Source organism: Notothenia rossii (genome assembly GCF_949606895.1).
Source record: "Notothenia rossii genome assembly, chromosome: 6".
Classification (NCBI taxonomy): domain Eukaryota; kingdom Metazoa; phylum Chordata; class Actinopteri; order Perciformes; family Nototheniidae; genus Notothenia; species Notothenia rossii.
This window is the reverse complement of record NC_136909.1, coordinates 49,795,211-49,807,579: the sequence shown is the minus strand read 5'-3', so window position 1 is coordinate 49,807,579 and position 12,369 is coordinate 49,795,211. Positions and strand designations below refer to the sequence as shown.

The window sequence follows — 12,369 nt, the reverse complement described above, 5'->3', positions numbered from 1 at the left end:
ATGAGAAGATGTGATGTACCTTGTCCTGAGCTTGACATCAACTCCTTGAAAAGGAAATTACCCGGTGAGAAAAATCCTGCAAAAAATGTCAAAAGACCAAAGAGAGCCGAGGTGAACTACCTTCCTCCACATCCAAGTGGGGAAACTAGCGACAGTCTGGAGATAGAGAGGGAGGAGCTTCTCAACGAGGTGAAGAAGAAAAACAACCACAAGGTGATTCAAGAAAAAATGACCAAAACGTTCTCTTATCGAAGGCTCGAGGTTGTGACTGGTAGTCCTGCTGCTGGTGACTTCAAAGAGAGATGGCCTGCTTTGTTTTGTGAAGCTGAGGTAGGTGGATCCATACACATGCTCCATTGTACAGGAACAAATAAAAAAAAGATAGATACACATGAACATAAATTAACTTGAAACACTATTCTCTCAAAGTTAAAATTCTATAAATAGCTACCTTGTTCATTCCACCATTAATATCTGCACAATTTATAACACGCTATACAGAATTGACCCTGCCTTCATTTTGTATCAGACTTATTGGCCCAGTTCCTCATGTTGTGCTTGTGATTACTTTGTCACTCCAGATAAAGGCGGAATTTGGGCGAATAACCACCATTTCGCTGGAGCAGAGCTTCATGTATAAACTTGACCAGTACACACCAAAACGTATTGCCCTGATGAAGGCCAAGGGAGGAGTCCTCGGGACCAAGCTGAGGCCGTTCCTTGAAAAACTGAGTCAGGTATGCTTGTTCAATTTTTTTTAAGGAAGACAGACCTCACTCACACACACATCATCCAATGCCCAATACTTACACTTATAAAACGGACAAGTCAAATCAAGCAATCTGATTGGTTCTTAGCCGTGATATACTGAGCGTATACCATGGGTAGAATTGTAAGTTACTTTTCACAACAAGTCAGTATCCCTCCGCGTCTGAGAAAAACAGTATACCGTTGGGCTGAAAAGCAAACTGCCTGCCTACTTGGAACAAGAAAGCAGCGGAGAAGTAACGGGGCAGAAGCTGGGCAGAAGCCCTCCTTTTTGACGCAGCGGTCCAGACATAGACATCAAACGGCAAAACATATTCAGTGTGCAGTTCCTTTGGCATTAGGGCAGGGATATCTAGATACTTTTGAAGGTTTAACGTAATGAATTGTGCTACTTTTAAAGCAAGCAACGATGTTTTCAAATCTGGAATCAAAGAGGTCCGCAAAAACGCTATCGACCAATCAGATTGCTTGATTTGACTTATCAGTTTTATAAATATATTTAAATTTCTTCCGTTACGAAACAAACTTACAAAGCATAAAATGGAAACATTTAAGATTAACTTCGACCTCCGGGGGGGTCTTACTATATGTAGGAGTGGATTGAGCAGTTCCTATCTCCAGAAAAAAAAGCACCTAAACTACGACATGCAGAGCTACGTGAAGAGCAGGTAGACCAACTGGAAAAGTAGCACCATTCAAAAGCTTTCTGATGCGGGTCTTGAAACAAAGCAGAGAAATTATGACCGTTAGTGGCCACAGGTGCGAAAGCTCTCTCCAGAGCTACTGGAAGCCCAATCTCGGGGACCGGAGAAAGTGGAGCAATATTCTCGCCACGCCAAGCAACAGCCTAGAACAACCTCAACCTATACAAGTGACCACATAAGCCATTCTACTGATGCTGGACAGTATTTCAGTGGCTGCACAATAAACAGCAACATACACATTCATGTAAATAAACAGCCAAATAATGGATCAACGCTCTCTGTCTAATATGTTCGCTTGCTGTTAGTGTTGTTGCATAGCAACCACCTTGCACTATGTTTTGTGCAGAAGGCAACGGAGGGACTATTTTATTTTGAACATCATTATTTACTAATAAAAACTATTTAAATTTGAGTGTGTATTTTTCTTTCATATTGCCACACTTGGTAACCGTTTTATAAAAGCAATAGCTCACTTCAGGCCGTGATATATGCTCATTATATCACAGCTAAGGGGGTTGTCGACCCTCCGCTTCGCGTCGGGCTGAACCATGCCCCTTAGCTGTGATATAATGAGCATATACCACGGCCTGTCGTGAGCTATTGCTTAAATATACAGCACACATCCTCACACTCGGTTTTTTAAATGCCCTTGCATGGTCCATCTTTCCATGGCTCTTGCTCAGTTTGCTCAAATCACTCCTCCTCGCATATGTATGCTCTTGTTTTCTTCCTTGACAGTTTATTGTGTATGAACTAGGGCCGGGACTTTAACGCGTTAATTAAGATTAATTAATTACACAAAAATTTACGCATTTTAATTGCACTTATTTTTGCACCGCGGAACGTTTCTCACTGGATGAGTTTCAGGGGTACCGATTATACTGGAGCACCAACTAACGTTCATGACTTCAGACAACAACAAACCACAGTGAACAATAGTCAAACATGAACGAAGAAGCTGATGAGACCGCTTTGGTTGGCCCCGTGGATGGGACATTTTGTTTTAAAAAACGGACGGATGGAAGCGTCAATAAGAGCACGGTTGTTTGCAAATTATGCAAAAAGGAATTCGCATATCACCGCAGCACATCAAGCCTCAAGTATCACCTCAATGCAAAACATATAAAAGCTAGCTTGGAAGCTAGCGTGGACGTTAGCCCGGCTCGGAGTACAAGGACCCACACCCAATTCGCGTTGATCAAACAGTGGCCTATGCAACAGAGAGATTTTATTTTTCATCAGGATATTGGAAGAATAGGAGGGATTGAGGTCAATCACTGGCACTTTTTTATTTTATTTTAAATGGTACACTTTATGTTGAACTATTTATTACGTTGTTGGTGCAATTGGCACTTTATGTTGAACTGTTTATTGTTTTGGCCAAGGTTATTGAGAGAGTTGGACTGAAATTGATTAGATCTTTTAAATCAACTGTTGGTAAATCAACAAAGTCTGTTATGGCCTCTGAAGCAACAGAGAGATGTTTTCTAATAGTCAGGGTTTCCAATGTTCTGAATGTACTTGCAAGTATTGTGTTTTACTTAAAAAACAAAGTGTTATAGTTTACAGAAGGTCTACCTACCTATAGGCTACCTGAATCTCTGAAATGTACTATATTCCTAAATATGCTATTGCTACACTTTATGGCAAAAATTGCACTTTTCTGTTGGTCTTAGTTAAGTACCACCTTGACAAAAATAAACAATGTTTTGTTACTTAAGCTTATATTTTCAGTCATTATTCAATGGTATACTAAAATCCATGTGAAAAAAATTGCTTCTCACTGTTCTCAGGTCAAATATTTATATGTGATTAAAAATGCGATTAATTTCGATTAATTAATTACAAAGCCTCTAATTAATTAGATTCATTTTTTTAATCGAGTGCCGGCCCTAGTATGAATATTAGTTCAGTATTGACACAATATTAATCTCTTCACAGAACCAAAGCATTGACATGAGGCGTGACTCTGTCATCCGCAGCCTCATGCTCCACCTTGGCGAAAAACAACAGGATCTTTTTGAAGATTGCCTGGTAAAGCATGATTTATTTATTTTTTAATGACACTGTTGTAACATTTTAATGTTAAAACAGGAGTTCTTTAGAGGGAGATAGCAGCTCAACAGTTTATGTCCTATAGAAGTGGTTTACATCATCTTAAAGCTGGTTCAAATTCTTTCTAGTCACAAATCTATTATAAACATAGTTTATTCATTTAAATTAATTAAATTGTAATGTTTTCAGTGTATTACGGCTCAGAACATTGGTCCAAGTATTTGAGAGAAGGTATCCTACTCTATTATGTCCCTTAACTTGTTGCAGTAATTTTTGTGTTGATACCATTTAATACACAGATTTGCTGCTAAATGTAAGCATATTAACCACTCGAGAATTGCCAAATATGGTCAAAAATTCCTTCAAAGTATCACATTAGTACATCAAGACATAGAATAATAATAATAATAATAATAATAATAATAATAATAATAATAATAATAATAATAATAATAATCCATGCTGTGCTTTGGAATTAAAAAAATCTGAATTATTTTTAAATTTCTGCAAGAATTGCATTTTTCCGCAATTCTGTGAGCACTTCTGTTCTGGAAACTGCTCAGAAACCCCCTTTTTGTAAATAAATCTAGAAACGCCATACATCCTCTGAAAGCCCTCCGTCTCTAGTTTATAGCTGTGACTATCCTAGAAGCAACAACAGCTCATTTTATACTGTGAAGTCAATCTTCAAAAAATTGTTTCACTCCAATGGAATGGCTCCTATGGGGCTTAACATCATCACACATGAATATAATTGGGCTCATTGGATTCACATATCCAATCATGCAATTCCAAGACCCCAGCATGCAAAAATATTCAAATACAACGTTTTAAGTAAGGCGAAAACAACACATTTATACTGCATGCACATAACTGCATGTTTTTCGTCCCAAACTGCATGTGATCAGCATGAAGTGTCCATGTGTGTAAAGAGGAGACTCGTGGGTATCCAGAGAACACATTTTCATTCAGATATCTTGAGCTTAAAGGTCAGGGGATGACCCCTTTGAAAATGGTTATGTCATTTTCCCCTCGCCAGAATGTTGCCTATATTTGCAGCGTTATTTAGCCTCTTTGATGACCAGCATGACATGGTTGGAGAAGGCATCAATGGATTCCTCAGATCCTAGTTTCACATGATATCATCTTTACTCTTCAGAACTGAGCCCTCTAGAGCCTCTGAAAGACAGTACAATTGGCCGGCCCCTATTAGGGCCCTAGGGTCTCAGAGTTAATGACGGTCTTTAGCACATGTGTTCATTCTGCCCTGATAATGAAGTCACTTTGAATGATTCAAGCATTCTATGTTTCTCACTTCATTTTTCTTTAAATTGTATGCAGGAGGACAGCCGCAGTGATGAAACTGAACACGTTCTGAAGATCCTGGTTGTCCATGGTGCCAATGGAGAGGATCCAGTGGAAGCAGCCCTCCTGCTTGAAGGCAGAGAGATGGTGCCAGGACTGCCAAGGCATGCACGCTGTTTATGGGGCTGATTTATGCCTTAAACCTGGCATACCCCCCAACACTGCGCTATACTTTTGAGGTGTTCCAGAAACTTTTTCTCGGACTGGATGGGATTAAGCTGACCCCAAAAGTACAAGCTTTGAAAGTGAACCTGCTGTCTTAAAGGCAAAAAACAATCTTGGATCGTACATCCCAAATGTTAATGTTGCATGCAGTTATTATTATAATGTTAATGTTGCATGCAGTTATTATAATGTTAATGTTGCATGCATACTGCCTAAAAATGATTTCCAAAAGCAGGTTTGGCTTTTGTTTGAGTACCCTGAGAACTCTGGACCAGCCAGGGGGATATCTATAGTTTCAGTGCTTGTTATTTTGATCTCAATTGTTATATTCTGCATGGAGACTCTGCCGCAATTTCGGGATGAAAGAGACCCAGCCACAGTGGAGCCCACAGTGAATGGCACAGCTCCCTACAAGTCAAACCCTTTTACGGACCATTTCTTTGTGATAGAGACCCTCTGCATCATTTGGTTCTCTTTCGAGTTGCTGGTATGACCCAAAACATTTGCACTGGAATGTTTGTTTTACTTTATGCGGCTTGTTAAAACTTATATTTGTGCAGTGTATAGTGCCACACGATGCCTACATATCGTGATGTTAATTCAAAAGTTGTTGTGGTTCATGATTGGGATACACATGTCACATAGTCTAGCTAGCCTACTATATAGCATTAACCCTCCAGTCTTGTGCTTCGTGGAAACAAACGTTTTCATTGTCCAATAATGTAATGATGGTATTTAGCCAGATGTCTGTTGCGATGATGGACTCTGTTCACATGATTATTCAGGTAAAAACACACCATGTGGTTTAGATGGAAACGCCTATTATAGTTTTTTGTAAAATTGTATTTTTATTCAGAACTGCCTATAGTTATTATAATGTTAATGTTGTCGGAATTGAATTGTTGACAAAATATAGTTTAATTGTATTGTATTTTAGTTGTGTGATTTGTGCTCAATGTATATTAAATGCATAGATTATTACATTTATTAGGTAACATTTTTCAAAAGTAAATGAGTAACAATTATATAATTAAAGTGAGTAATATAACTTGAAACAAATGAGTAATTCAACATTTTGATTAAAAAAAATGATAAAATCTACTTATTTACTTCATAACAGTAACTATTACAGATATGTAACATTTACTTAATAATTTGATAACAGTGATGTTCCTGTCCATGACGAAAATAATTAGACTTTACTTAATTAGTTCAAATAAATATAACGTGTAACTTAAACATTATTAAGTAAGATTTACTTAATATTTTCACAAATGTTACGTCTGGTGATAAGTACATCTTACTTGGTACTGGAAAGTAAGTTCTACTTGATATTACAGCAGTAAAATATACTTAAAAAAAGTAAGTGCAAATACTTGCTAAGATTTAATCAAGTAAATCCTACAAGTCGTTTGTTTCAGTGTACCAAGGACCTCATATATGTCTGTCATTAACGTTACATCACCCATTATAAAAGTTTTCTTTCCTTTTTTCTTATCTCTTAACTGCATTGTCCTGTCTTTAAGTATAAAACAATGTAAAGTATTTTTCCTGCACCATTTTAAGGCTTCAAAACAGGCATTTTTAGTGAATGTGTTTGGAGAAATGACACAATCAATGGCCCAGAATTGTACTTTATAAACTCTGAATCTTGTGGTGCTGGGTGAAATACAGACTGGTTAAGCCGGCCAGGTTATATGCCTTTTTTGGAGCCCTTTTTTGTAATATTTATTCAAATGTCACTAGTTATTTAAACAAACCACTATATGAGGATTATACAAGCAACCATAAAACGCCCTTTATCTAGAGAGCCATTGAAGCCCAGGAAGAATGTATCCTTCTACAAATATTTTCAACTGCTGTATTAATAAAGTTGCCAAGTGTGTCCAAATTCAATTTAAGGCACTATCTGTGCAGAACATTACAAATATTCTTAATTTGCAGCATTTAAAAAAAAAAAGTGTTTAGAAATAATAATATCAATATATCAATATATTATAATATATAATAATATCAATATATCAATATATATATATATATATATATATATATATACAGTTGCAAGAAAAAGTATGTGAACCCTTTGGAATTACCTGGATTTCTGCATAAGTTGGTCATAAAATGGAAGAAGCCACTGCTGTCCAGAAAAAACATTGCTGCACGTTTGAAGTTTGCAAAAGAGCACCTGGATGTGCAAAATATTCTGTGGACAGATTAAACCAAAGTTGAGTTGTTTGGAAGGAACACACAACGCTATGTGCGGAGAAAAAAAGGCACAGCACACCAACATCAAAACCTCATCCCAACTGTGAAGTATGGTGGAGGGATGGTTTGGGGCTGCTTTGCTGCCTCAGGGCCTGGACAGATTGCCTTCATTGACGGAAAAATGAATTCTCAAGTTTATCAAGACATTTTGCTGGAGAACTTAAGGCCATCTGTTCACCAATTGAAGCTCAACAGAAGACGGGTGATGCAACAGGACAACGACCCAAAGCACAGAAGTAAATCAACAACAGAATGGCTTCAACAGAAGAAAATACGCCTTCTGGAGAGGCCCAGTCAGAGTCCTGACCTCAACCCAATTGAGATGCTGTGGCATGACCTCAAGAGAGTGATTCACACCAGACATCCCAAGAGTATTGCTGAACTGAAACAGTTTTGTAAAGAGGAATGGTCCAAAATTCCTCCTGACCGTTGTGCAGGTCTGATATGCAACTATAGGAAACGTTTGGTTGAGGTTATTGCTGCCAAAGGAGGGTCAACCAGTTATTAAATCCAAGGGTTCACATACTTTTTCCACCCTGCACTGTGAATGTTTACATGGTGTGTTCAATAAAAACATAAAAACATAATTGTTTGTGTGGTTTTAGCTTAAGCAGACTATGTTTGTCTATTGTTGTGACTTAGATGAAGATCAGAACACATTTTATGACCAATTTATGCAGAAATCCAGGAAGTTCCAAAGGGTTCACATACTTTTTCTTGCAACTGTATATAATATCAATATATCGCTTCGCGTCGGGCAGAACCACGCCCCTTAGCTTTGATATAATGAGCATATACCACGGCCTGTCGTGAGCTATTGCTTAAATATATAATATCAATATTTGTATTAACTAACCAAAGTAAATTTAAATAGCGGGCACAAATGGGTTAATTGTCATGGATGTGGTGTTTGATATAGTTTACGTTCAATTTCAACTATTTTAGGCAGAAAAACGTTTATTGACTAAACTTTTTTTAATAATTTACTATAATTTAGAAAGGTTTTTGTGAGAAATCATTTAAAAAGTAAACTTTTTTTTCATTTTATATTTAAATTTGAAATGTTTGCACACAACATTATTAATTTATACATTTTTATCAATTTTTTTAAAATTATGAATCATTTATTTTATTGTGTTTCCTTGAGGCTGGGGAAGATATCCAGTATGTAGTTCAACATGTAAATGTTCTAATACAAGTAAGTATAACATGGAAAAGGAAATAAAATAGGTTTCATATAGGATGTGGATTTATTTTCTCTCACCTTCTAATTACACAATCAAACAATCTATAATTTAGCTCTGGCCTTCACCCACAAAAAAACATTTTGTTGAATTGGACACATTTTTCGAAGCTCTATTGACTGACATGCAATGACTGGGACTGATGGAATAATCCGTGAGGAATGAACTAGGAGCAGAGAAATAATCATATTTTAAAAGACAGCAGCATCATAAGAGGCCAACAAGAGTGACAGAGTGTGTCAGTGTGCTGAAGGAGTTGGGACCAGCTATCCAGACCAGACTCTAGACTTTCCAATGGGTACAAATGCTGCTGCTGGAGTACTGACTGGAATTATTGCTGATATCATGTCTACCATCCTCTTAAAATACTCAGCAATATCAGTCTCAGGAAAAAAGGTCTTTTAACGCTTATTAAAAGAAAAACATGAATTCTTGTTCTCAGGAGGGGACATTGACAGAGGAGTACTGGAAAAGTACACAATAGGCCTAAGTACTTCATAGTACTTGTGGGGGTAGTTTCACTAGTACTGAGTCCAACAGGATCAATCTCACGAAGAACTAATGGCAACAAAAAAGAATTCCCTCATCAAACTTAGCAGAAGTAGCTTGATTTTGTTCTCAGCAGGGGACTTTGACAGAGGATTTCTAAAAAAATATACAGTAAAAGTACTTCAATGTATTGTAAGTAGTAGGCTAATATAAGTCAAACAGTATCAATTTCATTAAGAAGTAATGGTAAAATTATATTTGTATCATTCATCAAAGATAGCAGAAAAACATGCATTAGGGAGGGGACTGTGACAGAGGATTACTCACAAAGTACACAGTAGAAGTACTTCATTTTATTTCTGGTAGAAGTCAAACTAGAACCGAGTCCAACAGTGTCAGTTTCCTTAAGAACTTGTGGTAACAAATATGTGTATCACTCGTCAAATATAGCAGGAATAATGAAGAGCAGCTGATTTGAAAAAGCAAACTCGAGAGACGGCTGAGTGACCGCAGTGCAGAATCGCTGTAGGCCTATAGTTTAAATCTCCTAACAATGTTGTCCATTTTAGACATAGGCTTATTATATTTACAGCCCTTAATAACATCCATTCTCTGGGCTCAATATGTGTCTTGGCCGTGTTCGTTGTGATCGCTAAATTCCCCTAGTTTCCCCTTGTTTATAATATCACTGTTCCAAGCAAACGAGTGCTTTTTGTTTTGAAATCACTTCCGCGAGTTTCGCGGCCCCCCTCGCTACAATGACATTAGACCATTTAGTAAGGTAAAAAGCAAAAAGCAAAAACGCCTCTCAGACGCTCCGTTTACTTTTTTAATAAAGAAAAACAAATGGTCCGTAGATACACGGATTCATCTCCCTCCATCATGTTGATTTGAATCAGAAGTTCTGAACATGAGCCCGCCCCGCTCGACCTTCTGAGCCAGTCACAGCGCGATAATGACCTGCCTTCCGTTTCAATCATACTCCTTCCGTTTCCACTATACCAGGGATCACCAACTACATTTGTCCAAGGGCCAAAATGTATCCAATAGACACTATCGCGGGCCAGCGATTTTTATATAGCCCAGAATTCTGAAGTTGTTGACCGGGGGGGGATTACATTTTTTAAATGTAATCAGTTACTAAATACTGAATACATGCTCTGAAAGTAATCAGCATACAGTTACAGTTACGTGTCTTAAAAAAGTAACGTATTCAGATTACCTTTAGAATACTTTTGGCATACTTTCTTTTTCCATAACAGATGGGTATGTTTTGGTGAACAGGAGACACTTATTTTTATGTTTTAATCTCTTATCAAGAACTCAAACACAACATATTGGTGTCATTCTGGACAGCTCTCTCATCTGCACCCCACATAAAAAACATCAACCGGACTGCATTCTTTGTACTGTCTTAAAACCTTTCCTTGGAATATGTTATGAATTGTAAGGTGTCCTTGGGTGCTTTGAAAGGCGCCCCTAAATAGAATGAATTATCATTATTATTTATTATCTGAAACGATGTAATAACTTTTAAAACTTTTTCCAGTCACTTGCCCCATGCATTCCAACCCTGTCTCCTAAAAATTACGTTCCCACAGAACTAAACTGCATTCTCAATTACGTTTAGCAAGAAACGTATTTTCTCCCACGTTACGTTCCTTATGAACGTATCTTAAATACGTTTATTTTCTACATATGTTTGCCATTTATTGTCTCGCTTATAATAATGATAATAGTCATTTATAAATGTCATTTAAGAGCACACATTTGAAATTGAGAATCGGGCTCGATATATGGTTAAATTAAAATCAGTAGGCGAGGCTGTAATTTCGCCAGCTGTTACTCTCATGAGCCAGGCAGAAAATAATAGTTTTAACATGCCAAAAAGCTGCTGTTTCGTTTATTGCACCTCAAACCTAAAAAAAAATCCAGAGTTACGTGTTTCTGTACTTCCTCTAAGAACAAAGGACAGTAAATGAAGATCTCTGTGGCTTCAGGCTTGATCGCCGTTCAAATGACAGCGGTGGTTTCCCCAAAAGTGGGCGGGGCTTGAAGGATTATTTGAATTATTTTAAGTATTAAAGTAACGTGTTATGGCAGGAAAGTTAAATCTGGTATATTCATTTTAATGTCACCTTATATAGAATGTGTGTTAAATTTGAAGGGACAAAGTATATTTTCCCTCCCCAATATATTGAGGTGAAGTCTTTGTGTTTAGAGAAGGATGGGAGCAGGGGACATCCTAATTTGGGGATAGCTCCAAGACTCTGGAATGTTTCCCTCATAAAAGAAGAGGGTGCGTTACACATGCTTAGGGCAAATGTGTGTGTTTTCATTGCAGTACATATATGTGCTGCATGATTACTGTTCAACTATACCTCTGTTTTTATTCTTTCATGTGCGGGTACTAAATGGCTACAAACATTGTGGAGAAATTAGCTTAAACATGTTTTATTACTCTAGATGAAATGGAAGCAGCTTTTATGACAGGGACGAGAGAGCTGGGGGAGGGGACATTCTTCCTAAGATTTTCAGCATGTCAATTATCAGGGAAATCTACTTGTTTTCAATAGACGTGTGTGGTTAATTACTTTGTATTAATAATAACAGTATGTGTAAAGGAAGCTGGAAATATACAATGTGAAACCTTTTATTTGAAGTAAAGATGTGAACAATAGCTCAAACAAATGGAGGGGCTATAGGACAAATTAGTGTTTTCTCTATATTAGGCCTGTGTGAAGTTTGACTATTTGAAAAGCATCTCTAATACTGCTTAAGAGCATAGGTAATGTGTTCCTCGTTATTATTGATATGAAAGTGATTTACATGTATTACGTATATTTAGCCAACTATAACAACTATATCTTAAAACATACTTTTAACTTGTGTGTGGTAACCTGAAGGGGGTAAGATGGACTCAGGGACAAAGGGCCATAAAAGGTGATGTGTGTGTGCGGGCTGCAAGATGAGAAATAAGATCAGGTTCGTAAAAGGTGTCTGGTCTTCGTCAAACTGAAAGAGACTTTTTGTTTCCGGGTTTCTTCTGCTGTGTCGCACTGATTGGGTGCGACAGGCCATGTGTTGGTCTCTCCCAATAAGATAACCTCTGGGGGAAAGCACGCACACACCTCCTCCTGTGTTTTAGTATGAAAGCCTGTGTTTTCCTTTGGTTCGCGCTCTTGTTTTTGACCGGCTGTTCCTGAGACCTGTCTCACACGTGGTAGAACCTGAGCCCGGAGTACTCTGCAGAGTGCTTCGTGATTCCTTTGTATTTGTATTGTTACCTTGTATCATTAAAACAAGATTATTGT

At 37.5% G+C, this 12,369-nt stretch overlaps 1 protein-coding gene across 2 annotated transcripts; it reads left to right on the top strand.

Annotated features, from left to right (window-relative positions):
* Positions 1–648: 648 nt before the first annotated feature.
* LOC307044950 (uncharacterized protein) lies at positions 649–6,002 on the top strand. 2 transcript variants are annotated; one of them, XM_079690408.1, is made up of 3 exons: positions 649–737; positions 3,414–3,506; positions 4,869–6,002. In XM_079690408.1, the coding sequence occupies exons 1-3, from the start codon at positions 675–677 to the stop codon at positions 5,019–5,021; spliced, it is 309 nt and encodes a 102-aa protein (XP_079546534.1). In that variant the 5' UTR covers positions 649–674; the 3' UTR covers positions 5,022–6,002. The 2 variants fall into 2 exon arrangements, 1 of the variants encoding a protein (XP_079546534.1); XR_013809750.1 differs by lacking the exon at positions 649–737 and adding an exon at positions 2,238–2,777.
* The last annotated feature ends 6,367 nt before the right edge of the window (positions 6,003–12,369 follow it).

What these genes read in the sequence shown, in the direction of transcription:
- LOC307044950 (XM_079690408.1), top strand. Translation starts at nt 675, where the DNA reads ATGAAGGCCAAGGGAGGAGTCCTCGGGACCAAGCTGAGGCCGTTCCTT. An exon ending in TCCTTGAAAAACTGAGTCAG is followed by an intron (nt 738 to 3,413) that starts GTATGCTTGTTC and finishes ATCTCTTCACAG; the next exon opens with AACCAAAGCATTGACATGAG. An exon ending in ATCTTTTTGAAGATTGCCTG is followed by an intron (nt 3,507 to 4,868) that starts GTAAAGCATGAT and finishes AATTGTATGCAG; the next exon opens with GAGGACAGCCGCAGTGATGA.